The sequence below is a fragment of the Amia ocellicauda genome, chromosome 9, assembly GCF_036373705.1.
Source record: "Amia ocellicauda isolate fAmiCal2 chromosome 9, fAmiCal2.hap1, whole genome shotgun sequence".
In the NCBI taxonomy this organism is placed as follows: domain Eukaryota; kingdom Metazoa; phylum Chordata; class Actinopteri; order Amiiformes; family Amiidae; genus Amia; species Amia ocellicauda.
In genome coordinates, this window is record NC_089858.1 from 32,871,123 (window position 1) to 32,890,154 (window position 19,032).

General features: G+C 53.8%; 1 protein-coding gene across 1 annotated transcript; it reads right to left on the bottom strand.

Moving 5' to 3' along the window:
* Positions 1–1,664: 1,664 nt before the first annotated feature.
* On the bottom strand, positions 1,665–18,815 carry sema4c (sema domain, immunoglobulin domain (Ig), transmembrane domain (TM) and short cytoplasmic domain, (semaphorin) 4C). The gene is made up of 16 exons (XM_066714152.1): positions 18,280–18,815; positions 9,845–10,035; positions 7,447–7,598; positions 7,229–7,291; positions 7,025–7,123; positions 6,800–6,896; positions 6,554–6,670; positions 6,270–6,421; positions 5,924–6,099; positions 5,532–5,676; positions 5,118–5,331; positions 4,796–4,911; positions 4,331–4,488; positions 4,166–4,251; positions 2,352–4,055; positions 1,665–2,250 (listed from the first exon to the last, which is right to left on the bottom strand). The coding sequence occupies exons 2-15, from the start codon at positions 9,978–9,980 to the stop codon at positions 3,199–3,201; spliced, it is 2,568 nt and encodes an 855-aa protein (XP_066570249.1). The 5' UTR covers positions 9,981–10,035; positions 18,280–18,815; the 3' UTR covers positions 1,665–2,250; positions 2,352–3,198.
* Between the last annotated feature and the right edge of the window lie 217 nt (positions 18,816–19,032).

The following is a 19,032-nucleotide window of genomic DNA, read 5'->3' on the forward strand; positions in this document are numbered from 1 at the left end:
TTGGCAATCAGTCCTTATTCATGCATAAAGGAGGTCACCTCTGAGCTGTTTGCAAGACTGGCCCAAGTAAGAAGCTGAGGGCAAAGGAGAGGTAGAGGAGCCCATAGAGGAAGAGGGGTTCAGATGCGTGGGGCTACAGTAGAGTAAGGAGATGAGGGAGGATCCTCAAATGGGCCAGGGCAAAGGGGTGCCAACAGCCCCATTTGTGCCACTCTCTCCAGTGATGGGGTCTCTGCCATATCCTTATAATTGGCCCATGCAATACAGAGCGTCTCCTCACACCACCAGGAAAGAGACAATATTGCTTTCCACCACTGCTGTGTTGGCACTGAATGGTTTGCAGCCCACCCACGAATGGTGATGCAGTTTCTCCCTCCGCCCTCTCCTTTTCTCAATGCAGTCGAGGAATTCCAATCTTTTTCTGGTACGTACTATATTTATAGTATCAACGAATGGCACAGACATATCAAACTGGGTTAACCGTGGTAAGGTATATTGATAGTATTTATTGGGCCATTATATAACAAATTATCAAAATAACTTTCATTAGATATCAAGTTGTAGTATGTATTGAATGCTTTGAGAGTCAATTCTGTTTGCTCAACAGTGTTCAAGCAATCGAGAAAAACTAAAACTTTAGCTGCAAGTTATGTATTTCTACCAGATGATGGCGCACCCGCACCACAACCGTGCGATTCTATTACCAGTGTGTGTTGTGTGCCGTTTACCCAGCCGATTAGTCACTATAGATTTAGGTGAGGGGCTGCAGTGCGCTGCTGGGAGTCCCTCTGTCTCTGTGGGATCGTCTCTCTGGAGGAACCTGCCCGTGTCTGCCAGAGGAAGTGACTACGGCCATCTTAATTGCTGCCCTTGGCGGCCTGTGCCTATTATGAGCCTCTATAAGGCGGCATTAAGTTACTGCGGTGAGGAGGGGGCTGAGGAAACACAAACACTTGACCGGGGAGATGGGGAGGGGCGACCGAACGAGTGCAGCATTCAGACGGTCTCAAGAGTTTGCGGCAGAGAGGGCAGAGAGGGGGAGGAAACAGTAGAGTCACGTCACGAGAAGAAAGGGGGTCTTGTGTCTGCTGCGGCTCTGGCTGTCTCCCCTGGCGGTGGCGAGGCAGTCGGCCAGACAGATGTAGATCTAATCCTCCTGACTCAATTACCCCCCCCCCCCACTCCAGCTGTGCCAACAGAGACTTCCTCCGACACACAGCCCGGCCTGCAGCCAGCACTGGCAGCGCCCCCCACGCGACACAAGACCGAGCACCAACCAGAGCACTCACTAACACAACGGCGGTGTCTGCTGCAGCACGGCACGACGCAGACACCCCACATCATGAGTAGTGGAGATAGAGGGGGCAGGGGCAGCATTTCAGATTACTGCCCCCTTCTCCCCTCCCCCAGCAGATTTAATCTCAGTCTCGCCTTGTTCTGTGCTATAATCCCTGACTCACTCACACTAGGAGATTGGGGTCGGTGGGCTTTGGATGTTATTCCTCATAGTGGCAGATCTGATTTACTGCCCTGCCCTGCCCTGCACTACAGTATTCATCACTGCGCTTTACTCTGGCCAGCATGGAGTGAATCACAGAGTGAATCATAGCAATATAACACAGCGATCACTGATTAAACGGAGAGAGAGACGAAAGACAGGGATAGACAGAGAAGGAGGAACATGATCTTGGCCTTTATTCATATATAAAAAAATAAGTAATTATGTACACTGATAATAAATATTGAAAATTTTGTACAGGCAAAATAAGTTACAATACAATGTACACCTGTAAAAAACAACAACTACAGCAACAACGACGTGATAAGAGGAACATTTAAACAAAACAAGACCAGGACTGGAGCTGCAGCAGGAGCAGGGACTGGGGCAGGAGGGGTGACTGGGACAGGGACTGGGGCAGGGACAGTGTAGGTCTCGGGGGTGTGGGGGGGGTGCTCGGAGTGCAGCGCAGCAGCTCTCGTCGCAGGTGTTTGTTCAGTTTTTTTTTTTGGTCTCAGGAGGGACGGACTTTAAAAGCAAATAAAACAATTAAAAAACAAACAAACAAACAAACAAACAAGCAAACAGACACTAGAGCCGATGCGCTCAGAGGCAGGGACTCAGATCAGGCGGACTGTAATGCACTGTGCTCCACACGCCCTGTCCCCCGTCTCTCTGAGTCTCTGGGGGGGACGAGGGACGGTGGCCCTCTGTCCAGCAGGAGGCAGCTCTGTCCTGAGCCGAGTCAGCCACTGCAGGGAGAGGAAGAGGGAGAGGGGATCACACACTGCACACACACACACACACACACACACACACACACACACACACACACACACACACACGGCTGTACCTGTAATGCCGGGATGCAGTGAGTCAAGGAGCCTCTTCACTGGAATTCCCATAAGTCCGTCTGTCTGTCTGTCTGTCCATGTGCCCATGGGTCCAGGTGTCTCTGTGCCTCCGCCTCCATGTCTCCACAGTATCAGTGTGTCCGTTTGTCGTGCTGCAATTATGCCTGTGTCTGTCCGTCCAGTGTCTCTTTGTGACCCGCAGCTTGGTGACCCCACAGAGCGGTCACTGACTGCACCATGGGGTGTGGGGTCCCCAAATCCAGGTCAGGGGGCTGGGGAGAGCAGTTTGGTTTCTCCATTGGCAGTAACCCCCCCCACCCCCATCCCCCTCCGGCTGCCTCCAGCACACACCGGCAGCCTCTCCGCCACTCCAACACCGTCAGTGTCATTATTCTCATATATTATCGTTTTTAAAGACGCAAGCTTGGGAGAACCGTAAAACAATAAAATAAAATAAAATAAAATAACATTAAAATACAATAATCAGAATAAGAATCAGCAGTTCTGTACAAGTCCAGGAAATGCCTGCATCCAACCCCCTCTCCATCTCTCTCTATTTTCATCTCTCTCCTTCAGGTCTGTGTCTCAGGGAAAAGTCTCAGGGAGAGAGGATTGTTTTCTTGTTGGCCTGCCCAGCACAACACAGAGCAGTAAAGGGACCAGTACAATACCCCAGAGCCATACTCAGAGTCTGGGGGTGGCAACCAGTGAGAGATGGCAAGAGAGAGAGACAGAGAGAGGAGAGAGAGAGAGAGAGCGCTCCTGCAGGAGGGAGGTAGTTGAGTTGGGTTGATTGTTCCTTGGAGAAGAGGGTTGAGTCGCCCTGTGCAGGAGTCAGAGCGCAGTCTACACCGAGGACTCCTCTGGGTTGGCATCGGGCAGAATGCTCCTCTGCTGCAGCGTGCGGCGCAGCTCCTCCTTGAAGGGGCTGGCGTACTCGGCGCCCCCCCCGCCGCCGCCCTCGCCTGCCGCGCTCAGGTTGAGGCGGATGTAGCCGTTGCTGCCGGAGCCACGCAGGGGGCCCAGGCTGAGGCGGCCGGGGGAGTGCAGCGGCTGCCCGGGGATGGCGGTGGGGGGGCTCGGGGCGGGCGGTGCGGTAGGGGGGGACAGTGCATGGCCGGGCACGATCTTCAGTGAGCCATCAGAGTAGTAGAAGTTGCCCGTCTCCCAAAAGCGATCGTCGGAGTCGGAAGCCATCTTGCCGTGCACCAGGCTGGGCGGCTCCTTGGGCAGCGAGATGGGGTACACCAGCGTGCTCTCCAGGGGCTTCATGTCGGCACCCTTGCCCAGTGCCAGCTTGAGCCGCCGCCGCAGGTATAGCGCCAGGGCGAGCAGCAGCAGGCAGCCCGAGCCCAGCGTGACCACCAGCACCCAGAACAGCCCTGCCCCTGGCTCGGGCGCCCGCGCCTCCATGAATACGGGCGCGCTGGCCACCACCGCCACCTGGTAGGTCTGGCTGAGGAAGCGCACGCCCCGCTCCTCAGAGAAGCAGGTGTAACGCCCCTGTTGCGCCGGCCCTGCCCCCCCGATCACCAGGGCCCGCAGCGCCGCGTCAAAGCGCCCCGCCGTACCCGTCCCCCCGCCCAGCACCAGTTCGCGGTCGTTGAACTGCCAGGTTGCTTGAGCCACGTTGGACACCAGTTGGCAGGGCAGCACCAGGTCAGACCCCACCACCACCGTCACATTCCTCGGCCTGGAGCGATCTGAGAGAGAGAGAGAGAGAGAGAGAGAGAGAAAGGTGGATAGGGAGGTTAGTTCCAGTCATGCCCTCTCTGTTGTGTGTGAGTTGGTGTGCGCGGTGGGTTCAGCTCACCTGGGCCAGGGACGGGTGTGGCCGTGAACTTGGCCCGACCACGCCCGAAAGTCTCCAGCATCACGTCCTGCTTCAGTGCCGAGGAGCTGCAGACAGAAGACACGGTCACTACACACTCTTGCACACAATACACTGGTTAAGGGGAACATTTAAGACGGTGCTGACCCATGGTGCTGGTCCGTGCGCACGCAGGCTCGCCCCTCGCTGTCCCAGGCGCAGTACGGGTCCCGAGAGAGCAGGCAGTCTGGGAGGGAGACGTAACGCCCGCAGTCAGCCAAAGGAATCTGCAGCACCTCTGAACGAGAGCCCACATACAGCAACTTCTACAGAGAGAGGCAGCAGAGAGGATAGGTCAAATACATGATTAACTTGTATAACCTGTAGAGCTGATTAACTCCTTTATACTTTTAGTTTGATCTCATGTTTTGTTGTATTTCTGTTCTCTCTTTGACTGTAAATGCTTTGGAAACACCTGCATAATCTGGTTGTACCAATTAAGCTTATTTTGAATTTGAGAGAGAGAGAAAGAGGGAGAGAGGGAGTGAGGGAGAGAGGGCGCCAGTACTGGTACACTGTAGGTGTCCATTTGGGAGTGTGTGTGAGGGAGTCGGTGTGTGAGATGGTCGGTACCTTGCTGTGTGAGATGGTCAGGCTCTCCACGGGCTGCGGCTGCTCAAACAGCTGCACCTCCTCGATGACATGGACCTCTGAGCCCACTATGAGCGCCTTGTACAGCCATCCCTCCGCTGCGGAGACACAGAGAGAGAGAGAGAGAGAGAGAGAGAGTCACACTGCGGCTCCTACACACTGCAGGACTGAGGGACAGAGAGATGGACACAGGGAGAGACAGGTAGACAGAGAGACAGACAGAGAGATTCAGACAGACAGAGAGACAGACTCTCTCTGCCTCTGTGCCGCCCCTGACACTCAATTCCTCTGCCCCACCCAGTACCTGTGCCGATGAACAGCACGCTGTACAGCCGCTGGTCGAGTGCGGTGACGCGGGTGACGGCCAGCCGGGTGAAGTTGACGCCGCGCTTCAGCAGCAGGGGCCGGGCCTGAGCGCGCTCGTGCATCAGGGGGTGCTTCTTGGCGAAGTTCAGGGTGGCGTCGGGCAGCTGCAGCGAGCTGTTGTACCCGTGCTCTCGGTGCCAGCGGGTGATGCACTGCACACACACAGACACACACACACACACACGCACAGAGACACGGGTCAGCACAGCACCACAGAGATACAGTGCACACTCTCCCACTCCTCTCCTGACCCCTGTTCTCTCCCACCCCTTCCTTTCCTCTCCACTGCCCCTTTCCACTCTCTCCTTCCCTGCTCCTCCCCTCTCCTCTCCTCCTCCTCCCATGTCCTTACCGATCCAGGCCGGGGGCTGGGGACCTGCCCGGTGTATTCAACCCATTTCTGTGCAGACTCCTTATACTCCTTGAAGGGGCCATTGAAAACACGGCGCAGATCACTGATGTGGTACTGACACACCGCAGACACATCCACATCACCCCTGAGGGAGGGAGGGAGGGAAAGAGAGAGAGAGAGAGAGGGTTAGAGAGAGAGAGAGAGACTGACACGCCACAGAGACATCCATACTTTCCCTGAGAGCAGATTAAGGCAGACACAGAGAGAGAGAGAGAGAGAGAGAGAGAGAGAGAGAGAGAGATATTCACAAATGGACACACAGATGAACAGAGACACAAAGACAAGACAAATGGACAGATGGACGCACAGACGCCGAGGAGAGGGAACCTCACCACTGTGCGTGGAAGATGGCGAAGAAGGCTGTGTTCCTCCAGTCGCGGTCGCTGAACGTGAACATGGCGCGCAGCGTGTTGAACGTCACGTGACGCTCCGGCAGCGTGCACAGGAGGCGGGCCTTCTGGAACGACGTCCACTTCTTCTGCAGCGTCCGTGCCCCGCCCACGTCACCCTGATTGGACATGCACACACACAGGGCGCTGTCAGTCAGTCTGTGCTGAGCTTGACAAACAAAATGGGAACTGGCCTCTGATTGGACCTACAAGCCATCAATCAGACTGAAATCTGGCTCCTGATAGGATGCTGAGGTCGGGAGGGGCCTGTGATTGGCCGGGGCAGTACCTTGCAGACACGGGCGACCCGTGACACGGTGAGCTCGCTGTCACAGTCCAGTTCCTCGGCCCGCTCCGCAAAGAAGAAATAGATCTTATCATCGTCCCCGATGTCACTGCCACTGCTCTCCCGCACCAACGCTGAGCCAACAAAGTCCGGCTCTGGAGGGGGTGAGAGAGAGAGAGAGAGAGATAAGAGATGGAGTGATGGGCAGAGAGACAGGGAGAGATGGACAGACAGACGAGCATAGAGACGGGAAGACAGACAGAGACAGGCGGTGGAGGGCCCCTCACCATTCAGCCAGGTGGGCAGGAACTCGGTCTTCATGGAATAGTGCTGCCCCAGGCTGCGGAGGATCACTGGCTCTGAGCCCAGGAAGTTATGGAGCGTCGCAGAGTAGAGCTCCTTATCTGAAACACACAGAGACGGTCAAACTCTCTCGCACACGCGAATACACGCGCACTCACGCGCACTCACGCACACTCACGCACACTCACTGACAGACGAACACACACTGACGGGCAGGCTCTGTCCCTCACCTACGATCAGTCCGGTGTGTCCTCTGGCTGGGTCATAGGGACACTTCCCTTTCCCGTCCTCCAGGGCAGCGGTGTCCAGGGTGAAGCGTTTAACATCCTGGGTGGGGCAGTGAAAAGTTAATGTTACAAAATAAAGAGTATTTGAAAGCCCTGCTGGTCAGGGAAAAAGACGGAGACACACAGAGACAGGGAGAGATGCAGATGCAGGGACACAGGGACACTCACAATGTAGGAGCACTTGGGCTGGAAGGCGTAGGTCCCGCAGGTGTACATGTGTGTCCGGTTGTAGCTCTGCAGGAAACGGACGTAATTGAAACACTCCGTCTGAAAGAGAGAGAGGGAGGGAGTGTTTATACATGCGATAGCTGCCGCGGTGTGTGAGTGTGTGGGTGTGTGAGAGAGTGGCCACAGGGGGCGCTGCAGCTGTACCTGGTTGTTCTTGCCCTTCTGAACACACTCTCCCTTATTCTGCGCTGGGGCAGGCCATCGGATCTGCAGTCAGACAGAGAGACAGATCTGTTATTCAGTTGGTCAGTCAGTCAGTCAGTCAGTCAGTCAGTGTGTCAATCAGTCAGTCAGTCAGTCAGCCAGTCAATGTGTCAATTTGTCAGTGTGTCAATATGTCAGTGTGTCAGGGGATGGCTCACAGCAGGGTACATCTCTCGGCTGATGTCAGTCATGTTGAGGGCGAACAGTGCCTCCCGCGCGCCCACATACAGCAGCCCCACCCCCTCGGCCAGCGACACCACACTGTAGTTCCACACGCCTGGCGCCCGGAACCGCTGCACCCCACGCAGCTCTGAGGGAAAGAGGAAGACATTTATATAGATTTATTTTGTAAAGAAAGGGAGAAAGACAGAAAAGAGTGGAGTAAAGAGTGCAGGAGGGTGTGCTACTGCAGAGTGAGACTGAGAGCGAGGGGAGGGAAGGAGAGAGGGATATACTAAAACTGACAGACCAAGAGAGAGGGGAGAGAGAAGATTGAAAGGGAGAGGGAGAGGGCTGTGCTAATACAGAGAGAGAGAGCTGGCAGCTGCCTGCAGGCTTTGCTGATCTTCAGAGCTGAGTGCGCAAATAAACCCGTCCCCAGGGAAACGAGGCACAGCTGCTTGATTCCACACTGCCAGAGGAGAGAGAGATGCACACTGCATACAGACTGCTCACTCACAGCACACACAACACACACTCACACACTACACACAGACCACAACACAGCTCTGCTCTCTACACAACACACATATAGATAATAATAATAATAATAATAATAATAATAATAATATTAATATTATTGTCATTGAACGTGTGGCGCAGTGCAGTCGAGTCTCCACTGGGGGGCAGAGCTCAACAGAAGCACAGGGACACAGCCTCCCACCACATTCACCGCCGTGGACCAGTGGGACAGCTGCCCCCACTGTCCATTCAGAACACCCCCCACTGACACTGCAGGACAGCAGCCGGACCCCCAGGACAGGAATGAGTGACTTCCTCCCCCATCCCAGCTCTCCTGCCTGATCCCCAGTGCTGTGTCTCTCAGAGGTTTACTGTAAACAGCCCAGCACTGCGCCTCACTACACTGCTGCCACACAGGAGCTCTGTGTGTACACTGCTGTACTGGGAACTGCACTGTGAAAAAAACATACTAACACACACGCACACACACACTCACACTTACTAACACAAACACAAACTCATACACTCACACACACACACACTCACACTCACAAACACAAACTCACACACACACACACACATAGACTCACAAACAAACCCACAGACACAGATTCACTAACAGACACAGACTCACAAACACACACACACAGACACACACACACATACACACATACACACAGAAAGTGACAATGTGCAGAGCTGGGCCATGAGAGGGAGCCCAGTGCAGGCTCTGACACAGCCTTAAAAGGGCAGAACGCCATCAAAGAGAGAGAGAGAGAGAGAGAGAGAAACAGAGAGAGATAACTGGCAGCAAGAGAGAAGGAAAAACTTAAAGAAAAATAACAAATTAAAGAAAAAAGTCCCAGCATGTGTACAATGTGCATTGTGTTGTGTGTTTGCAGTGTGCAGTGTGTGTCTGTGTGTTGTGTGCAATGCGCTGACTGCAGCAATCTGAGGGATTAGAGCATATTCTCTCTCTCTCTCTCTCTCTCTCTCTCTCTCTCTCTCGGGCAGTAACCCCATCCCATCTCCCCCACCCCAATTGATCTCTAATCACTAACGACTCCAGCTAATTTGGGGATGACCAGCAAAGAGAGAAACACATTAACCTGGCTCCTCCCTTCCTCTCTCTCTCCATTTTAGTCTCTCTCTTTTCCCCATCCCTCCCTCCCTCCCTCCATTCAACTGCAGCCCAAATTACAGACCCCAGGTTCTGTGGTCTGAGAGAGAGGGGGGATTGAACTGAAGAGAGAAGAGAGAGAGAGAGAGAAGGAGAAGGGAGAGCAAGAAAGGGGGAAGGGAGCTCACATTTGATGGAAAAAGATTAATGACATTTAAGTTTAAGAGCAAAACAGAGAGAGAGAGAGAGAGGATTGAGGGAGAGGCCGGGCAGTTCTCCTGGTAGTGCTGCTGTATGCTGTACCCCCCAATTAAAGTAATGAATGGTTAGCACAGAGAGCAGGGATACGGGGGGCGGGGGGGCAGAGAGGGAGAGAAGCACAGCCTGTAGAACTCTGCTGTTTGGGGGGGCGACACACCCAGACACACCCACTCTTTAAAAATCCCTGTGTGTGTGTGTGTGTGTGTGTGTTTTACAGGCATACTGACTTCCTGTGTGAACTGACTACATTTTCCATTAAGTCTCCTCTCTCATCACCAACAAAGAGGCAGAGGGGGAGGGGAAGGGTTAGGGGGAGAGAGAGGCAGACAGCAGGAGAAGGATACAGAGAGTGGAAGAGAGAGAGAGAGAGGCAGAGAGCAGGACGGGACAAGAGAAAAGTTTCAGAGAGAGTAAAGCTCTGAGAAAACAGAAAAGAGAGGGATGGAGAGGCGAGGAGAGAGAGATGCCACGTCCAGCTGCCATCTGAAACTCACCGCTGTGCTTCACGGTCTTGCGTGGGATTGGGTTCCAGTCCAGACACGTGACCTCTCCGCAGCCAATCAGGACCATCACCAGGAGCGTACGGACTCCGCCCATTGCCCTGCTGCCACCTCCTGCCCCGTCTCTCATCGCAGGGGGACGCCTTTGATTGGAGGAAGGTCTCGAGTGACACGGGTCCGTGTACCTGCACGAAACATTCAAAACAAAAGAACATAAATAAAAGAAGACAGGAGTGGATAAACGAGTGCTCGACACACTGCGGGGGGTCCTCTGTGCTGCCTGACGGGGCTGAGGTGGGACGGCGCTGTCAATCAATGCAGTGTGACTGTGCAGTAGCCTTCTGTTTGACAGGCAGGCATTAACACTCCAATCACACCTCCATCTCTCTCTCTCGTTCTCTCAAGCATTAACACTCCATTCATAGCAGCCTCCGCTACATCGTTCCCAGGCATTACCATATTCCATTCTCAGCACATTCTCTCTCTCTCTCTCTCTCTCTCTCTCTCTCTCTCTCTCTCTCTCTCTCTCTGTCTACCATTTACACCAGCTATTTTCAGCTCTCAAAAAATCTACATTCAATTCAAATTCAAAAACAGCTTCCTTGGCACCTTGGGCTCTCTCCAGCACGGCGCTGTAGCGACACTCCAGCCCAGCCTGCAAAACCCGAAATGAAAACAGCTACCCCCACCGTCTCCGCAGGGTCAACAGGCACGAGGCAAGAGGAAGGAGCAGACCCCCCCTCGACTCAGAAGAGGCCACGCCCTGCCGTGCCCCAGCCCCTACAGGCTTAGTGCCACAGTATTGGGCTCTATAATGAATCTTGTCCGTCCCTGTAGGAATAGCCCCAGTTACAGGGCAGTGCTGCGCTGTAATTACTGTGAAATAATCTTACAGGGAATTAATCCCCGCTGCTGCTCCGCGCTGCGTCCATACAGCTGTGTGTGAATCTCTTCCTCTCTCCATCGCTCTCCCCCTCTCCATCCACACCTCTTCCTCTCTCCATCTTTCCCCCTCTCCCTCCACACCTCTCCATCTCCCCCCTCCCTCTCCCTCCACACCTCTTCCTCTCTCCATCTCTCTCCCCTTCCCCCATCCCTCCACACCTCTCCATCTCCCCCTCTCCCTTCACACCTCTCCCTCTCTCCATCTCTCTCCAAAACCTCTCTGTTACAGTCCTTCTCCAAATCTGTGCTTCTTTTACTCTATTCCTCCCTCTCCCTCCCTTCCACCCTCCCTCGCTTTCTCCATCTCTCTCTCCATCTCTCTCTCTGCTGGCATGGAGAGAGGGCTCAGTGTATGCGGTGATTCAGACTCTTCCGCTCAGCTCGGCCCTCTGCAGCTGAAGGTCAGGCCCCTGGGGGGGGGAACTGAGGGGGCCGACTCTGCTTTCAATCAGGTTAATATCCTTCACATCTGACCCCCCCGTCCCCTCCCTCTGCCACAGGAGAGGGGGATGAAAATGGAAATGAAAATGAGATGAGATGTCTGTGTAACGAGCAGCTTTAACAGGTTTTAATTCTGGAGAGCAAAGCCCTGAGACACACTCACACAGAGCAACAACACACACGGAGCCACAACACACACTCACACAGAGCCCTAAAACACTCACAGAGCCACAACATACACACAGAGTCCTGACACCCACTCACACAAAGAGCCACAACACACACATGCTCACACAGAGTCCTGACACACACTCACACAGATCCACACACTCACACAGAGTCCTGACACACACTCACACAGATCCACACACTCACACAGAGTCCTGACACGGAGCCCCGACACACACGCTCACACTGTGACCCCCTAACTCCAATCAGTTCCATTCAATTCAATTCACAAAAGCTTTATTGGCGTGACTAAGTTACATCAGTGTTGCCACAGCACTGACTCAGGAACAGGGGGATGGGAAACCCCCCCACCCCACTGCAGCAGGAAGGTCACTCCCCCCACCACCCCCGCTGCTTTCTACTCCAAATTAGTCCCCCTTCCTGTCACTGTACACCTCTGGCCACACAGCCAGGCACACACAGAGAGACACACATACGGATACTCCGACACACACAAATACACACACACACACACACATTCATACAAAACGATACTAACACACCCACACACCATCTCTCTCCCCATCAGGACTGCAGTATTATTCAGTGGAAATCTGAGTAAATTAATCTTATTAAATCCCCCTCCCTCCCCTGACCTGTGACCTCACACATCCTGCCACACTTGACAGCTGTTCCGTCCCCCCCCCCACCTCCTCCTTCCACAATACAGCAGCACTCCTCTCACACCGAGACTCGGCTCTAACCGGGGAAGAAGAAACACTCCACACAGGAAAACACACAGACTCTGGTGCTTGCACACGCACACACAAAACCAGACACAGCAAACCACACACACACACACACAGGAACACCAGGGAGGGGTTACAGATAAAGTGGCAAGGCCTTTACAGAATAGTCTAGCACATGGAGACCCCCCCAGCACAGCACACTGAGCCCCCCCAGCACAGCGCACTGAACCCCCCCCTCCCAGCACAGCGCACTGTTGGGCCCAGGTGCCGGCAGGTGATGTCATGTGTTTGTGGAGCAGCCGGGTGTCTGTGTCCCTTAGCACAGCCTGCCGTCTCCCACAGCCCCACACTGCGCACCTCTGCCCGGAGCACTGAGAGACACAACCCAGGAACGAGTGTGAGTGAGCGAGTGTGTATCTGTGTGAGCGAGTGTGTTTCAGTGTGTGGGAGTGTGTGTATCTGTGTGAGCAAGTGTGTATCTGTGCGAGTTAGTATTCGTGTTTTGTGTATTGGTGTGTGTGTATCAGTGTGTATTAGTGTCAGTGTGTATCAATGTGTGTTTGACTGTGATGTGTGTGTGTCTGTGTGCATCAGTGTCATTGTGTCAGTGTGTATTGGCGTATGTGTATATCAGTATGTCTCAGTGTGTGTGTCCGTGTGTATCACGGTGTATTAGTGTCAGTGTATATCAATGTGTGTATGAATGTGTATCAGTTTCAGTTAGAAAGAGTGCATCAGTGTGTATTAATGTCAGTGTGTGTGTGTCAGTGTGTGAGTGTGCAGTTCCTGTGTGATTAAGCCGGTCAGTGTAGCAGCTCTGAGGGTGAGAGACTCGGCTGTGCCGGCAGTGAGGGAGGCAGCGGAGGGGGTGGCTCCTGGGGGAGAGGCGCACCGGATCCCAGATGAGGTCACAGCCAATAATAACACAACAACAATAACGTCAGCGCACAGCAAACAGGCAGCAGGGGAGGGCTGGACAGCAGGGGTTACACTCGGCTGCGCTGCTCTGTACTGAACTGTACTGCACTGTGCTGCGCTGCGCTACACTGAGCTGAACTGCGCTCAACCTAACTGCACTGAACTGAAATGCGCCTGAAGCACAGAGAGCTCGGCCCGGCTCAGAGCGGACACGTGTCACACGGCTGGGCCCACGTGACGCCGCCAATGACCACATTGATTCTGAGTTGTTCTTTTCAACCTTGTCAATACTCCCCTAGGCTCCTTAAGCCCAGCCCAGCACAGCCCAGCCCAGCACAGCCCAGCACAGCCCAGCATAGGACAGAATAGTTTAATGCCGGTCCAGAGGCTGTGGTGTGAGCAGTGAGGCGTCACTGCTGCTGCTCTTGTGCTGAAACACACAGCCCGACACTCACAGGGCAGAGCTATTCATTTTTTATGTTAAACGCATTAACTCAAGCAATTTAATCCTGTCAGACAAAGCCAGGCATCACTTTAGTCTGAGAACTGAAGTGGGGCACTGCTGAGCTGGAGGGGTCTCTCTCTCTCTCTCTCTCTCTCCCTCTTCCTCTCTCTCTCTTCCTCCCTACTGGTGGCTCTTCTGCTGCTTTGACCGCACTGTCACTGATGGACAGTCCTGTACAGACAAACTGCTCTGGTACTGGATATTTCTCACAAAGACATCTTGCAGAGAGAGAGACAGAGAGAGAGGGGGGGGAGGAGGAGGAGGAGGGAGAGATTTGTTTATCTTTCCGCTGCTGTTAAAAAAAAACAATCCCTCCTTGAAGAGCGAAAAATAAAACATGGGCCACAGAGAGAGAGAGAGAAAGGGGGGAGGAGGGAAAGGGAGAGAGAGAGATGGAGAGACTCCTCTCTCTGGGGCTGTGGGCCTGTGTTGTGTTGGAGCCCCAGGCTGACCTGGCGCTGTCATGGCACACCTGAGGGCTGGGGCTCTGCCCTCCACCGCAGTGTTGCCCCCACCTTCCATGCAGCTCCAATCACGGCACAGTGGTTTGTTTTCGATTGTTCTGACCTCGGCTCTCTGCGGCTCTCAGCTGCTGGCTCGGCTCCACAGGCCCAGCTGGACTGGCGGCCGTTACTCCCACAGTGACTCACTCTCTCAGATCTGCCTGCACCACACACTACACAACACAACGCTACACTAACGATGTCCAGTGTGTGCGATGGCAGCGCGGGGCTCTGTGACACACTGCCCTCACACTGAGTCACGACGGCTCGCTGACACACTGCCCCTCGTCTCGGGAGCCGGGGGGAGACAGATGGTCAGCACGGCCCATCTGGGAGTCAGTGCTTGTTTGTTGGTGTGTGTGTTTGTACAGAAAATGACAGGGTAGAATAAATAATTGCAATCAATTAATTGAGTAAATAATGACGATGATGATAATAATGAGGCTTCGAGTGCCCAGCCACACTCTGCGCACCAGCGGAAAGACAGGCAGGCAGGCGGACAAACTCACACTGTGCCTCCAGACGCCAGCTGGACCAGCGAGACAGTACTGCAGCCTGGGCACGATCAACAGACAGCACAGCATCGGAGACAGACAGACAGAGAGATGGACAGATTAACAGTCAGACAGACAGGCAGACAGACAAGATGGCACTGCAGTCACAAACTCACTCATCGAAAGCCCAGCTCGGATCCACACTGACACCCAGGCTGCAGTTTACGCACACAACTCCATATTGGTCTCCTCCAAGCCCTGTAATCTCAGCAAAGGGGAAGCAGCCCACACACTGCCGGCCACTCGGCACTAACCCACTGACCCAGCCATGCACACAGCGGACTGCCACCCCCCTCCCTGTACACAGCCTGCAGAGCCCGCCCCCCCATTCCCCTTCCCCATCTGTTCTCTGTGTTAGTGGCTGACAGCAGGAGACTGAGGGGGTCACAGGGCTGCTGGTAGGAGTGCAATGGAACTGATGCAAGAGAGAGAGAGAGAGAGAGAGAGGGGGGGGGGGGGGGGGAGATGGGCCGGAGATGCCGTTAGTGCCCCGTGCAGGAGTTCTGTGTTGTCTCTGAACTGACCAGCCTGTCCTCTTCCTCCGTCTCTGGCCGTGGGCAGGACAGCTGGACAGCAGGCCCACCCCCAGCAGCAGGCAGGACCAGCGGTCATTGTTTGACCACAACAGAGGGATCAGCACTGACCCTCCACAATGGCCCCATGCCAGGCTTCTCCAACACTGGCATCCTGCTGGGCAACCTCAGTGCACACTCCCCCCACACTGCCCACATACTCCCCACACACACACTAACACACACACACTCCCAACATACTGCCCACATACAGGCGACCCCCTACTTAAAACCTAGTTGGTTCCTGGAGAGCCATCATAAATCGAACCCTTATTTCCCAGAGGCGCACTGTTATAAATGATGGTTCTCTACCTGGAAACCAATTTCATACCCTAAAAATACCCAAACTGACAACGGAAATGGAAGAAAACTCTATTAAACACGCAACAATGACTATAAATGACTATAAATAAACAAAGACAATGGAGTGAAGAGTGATGTGCCGTGGATGTACGCAGCTCAAGCAGCAGCTGGAAAGTGGCGAGTTTGGCGGATATGCGATTCCTGTTTTGGGACGATACGTAGAGCCAGAGTCTGACGCCGTCATACATGGGAGCTGCGTGCGGACATGAACTGGAGGGTTATGCATTAAAATAATGGTCGTCAGTTAGGGGTTGCCTGTATCGCCCACACATATACACATATACACACACACACACACATTCCCAACATACTTCAGACACATACACTCACACACTCAGCACTCTCCCCATGCATGCACGCACGCGCACACACACTCTTGTGACACAAACACTCTGTAACACACATCAGTCTCCGTAAACTCAACACACAAACACTAACCCCAGATACAAAGCTGTACACACTCCCACACACCTGACACATACACACTGTACACCCTCCCTTGCTGTATATAAACACAGCTCCCTCACTCACACTCTCACAGAGCAGTGTGGATGGGGGTGGCAGTCTCGCAGGTCCACTCTAACTGCCAATGGTCTGGGTGGCAGCTGCCTCACTCTGGTGGTGGGGGTCACTCATTTTATCAGTCAGTCACTCACTCTGTGTATCAATCAGTGTATCAGTCAGTCACTCAGTGTATCAGTTAATCAGTCACTGTTTCAGTGCAGCTGTCCCCTTTAAGACGCTGCTCTTGTGGTTTCAGGATACTGGAGGAAACTGGATCCCCTGCTCTCTAAACACAACATTTACAGAAAGAAAGAGAAGGAGGGGGGTAGAGAGAGAGAGAAAATTGGGGAATAAGGGAGAGCAAGTAGGAAGGGAGTGAAAACAGAGAGGAAGACAAGAGAAGGAAAGACAAGGACAAAAAAAGAGCAAGGGAGGGAATGTAAGCTGTCTTCAAAGGCTGGGTGAGTCCAGGAATGGCGGTCCAGCAGGACTGTCCAAACCCGAATTAGAGACTCAGAGTCCAGGGAGAGGGAGGGAGTGCCTGGAGTTACTGCACACACTGCACTGGGAAAACAACCAAGCCGACCAGGGACGGGCAGAACAGACACCAAACCGAACTCCACCGAGAGTCTCAGAGCGTCCCCTCTGCACACAAACACACGACACGAGACTCACTGCCAACACAGCTGACTTGAAATCAACAACTGTGGCTCAACGACAACCGACTCTGCACACGCTGAAGCTGCCGCCCGGCCTCCATCGCCGCACGGGCACCGAGCTGCTCACAGGATTGCGGCCGGAGCTCCCTGCCCTCCCCAACACCGATAACACTCCTGCCCCCAACACACACGTTCCTATGAGATGCTGCAGTCCAGTGTCCTCCCCCATCCTGATCTCCTGACTCCCTAACCCATCTGATTGTGGGCAGGACTGGAGCTGTGGAGAAGCCCCCCAACCTCTGGAGATGGGGTGGGGGGCTTAATGGACACATATAAACCCTGCTGGGCTTGAGTGGGGCTCCCCAGGACTAGAGCAGCACCCAGTCTTCACAACAGCAGCACCCCCCACCCCCAGTCCTTTCAGCTGTATAGGCGTAGAGTCAGGAGCTAAAGAATCACATTCGCTAAGCTAGTAATTGGCTCAATTAACTAATTGAGAGATCAGATGGAATAAAACCCTATTGTAGCTCTCCAGAACCAGGGCTGAAGATCCTGCTGGACTGGACTGTAGGTCTCTGTGACCAGGTCTAGAGATATCTGTTCTAGACATTATTAGACACATGTACAATATTACACACTAAGTAAATGACCTCCTTCACTCTGTGTCCCTGTCTCTCTGTCCGTGTCTCCAGCTCCCTCGCTCTTCTCTCTCTGTCCATCACCCTATCTCTTTCCCTTCAACTCCATCGCTGCCCCTCCTCTGTTCTCTATCTATTTCTGTATCACTCCCGACTCACTCTTTCTTTCCTGTCCAGGCCAGCTCTAATCACAGTCATCACTGGACGCCCGGTCCCACTTAACTTCATTATCCACAGTCACACAGAGCAGTTTATTTCCCAAGTCGCCAGGGAGCACGAAACCCACAGTCTGACGGGGATAATAATATCTATAATATCTATATAATGTCCAATAACGCAGTTTCCAGGCGATGTGGGATACAGTGTTGCGCACACGGGCTATGGAGAGAGTTACTGTCACCAGTTCAAACATCAACTACAACTTATAATCGACCAAAAATTGCGATTTTTTTGCTCCTGCTTCCTTCGCAGGGTCTTCCTCTGCACTGACTGTAGTCTCGGTGTGAAATCTCTGTAAACACACTTATTTTATGCATATGTATCCAGGCTCCCCCAGCGCTGCGCTCCCCGCACTGCGACGGTGTGTGTTGGGGAGGGGGTGCTGCTACAGCAGGGCAGGGGGGGAAAGTCGCAAACAACACAGTTTAAAATATATGAAAGCTGATTTGTATATTATGTTATGCATAGGTTTTTAAGTTCAAAAAAAAAAACAACACAAACAAACGTTGGATCGTTCATAACAATCAAACAAGAGCTCCGGGTGCCTTTCAACAAAGCAACGGATATTCTGCAACCCATAATCAATACATAATCCGCTGCAAAGAGCCCTGAGTTGTCACTAACACACACACTATCTTCCGTGCTGTCCCACCAGCCCAACACTGTCCCCCGTAACGGGCGGCTGTCTTACCGTGTCCGAGCTCTGCTGGCTGGCGCAACCGGTGCGCGTCGGCTGGGCTGCGGATCCTGCCCTGGAGGCTGTCCGGTCGCAAGGGGTCTCTGTGTCCGAGTGGTCGGGGGTCTCTGTCCCGGCGAAACAACTCTCACAACTCCGTTCTCTGTTCCGCGAAAGACAGCTCTGCTCTCCCTGCTTTCCTCTTTTTCAGCAATCCAGCAGATCAAAACATCTGATGCTGTCAGTTTGCATAGCGGAACCCCCTTCTCTCTCTCTCTCTTTCTCTCCTTCTCCCCCCTCTCTCTCTCTCACTGTAATACGAGACCAGGGCTGAGCCAAAGCTATTGTTCCCAGCAAAACACCACCACACCGCTACTGGAAAACAACCCCCCTCTCTCTCTCTCTCTCTCTCTCTCTCTCTCTCTCTGCACACAGCTCTGTAAGGGCCAGCGGGGCTATGGCGCTGGGCAGTCGGCAGGCAGTGTCGGATAATCCGCAGGGCAGGCAGGCGGTGGTACAGTGTCTCTGCGATGCCGAGCTCCGGTACAGTGAGTGTGGCAGAGGACCCCGGCAGCACCGCCTCCCCCACCCTCTGCCCCAACCCCGGTGACGTCAGAGCCCAGGGTCCCGCCCCCGGACCCCTGTTCTGGACCGTAAAGCACGCCGTCCCAGGACAGCGTGTACTTCCCCCCCGGGAGTGCTAGCCCTGGGCCAGTTTGCACTCCAGCCCCTGCGACTTTCACTCAGCCATTTCCTATGAATTGCACC

Bases quoted from the DNA above. Each gene is read 5' to 3' on its own strand.
- sema4c (XM_066714152.1), bottom strand. From the start codon at position 9,980: ATGAGAGACGGGGCAGGAGGTGGCAGCAGGGCAATGGGCGGAGTCCGT. The intron at 6,100-6,269 runs GTACTGCCCCGG...ATGTCCAATCAG, and splicing joins GGGTCGCCCGTGTCTGCAAG to GGTGACGTGGGCGGGGCACG. The intron at 5,677-5,923 runs GTGAGGTTCCCT...TCCCTCCCTCAG, and splicing joins GCCATCTTCCACGCACAGTG to GGGTGATGTGGATGTGTCTG.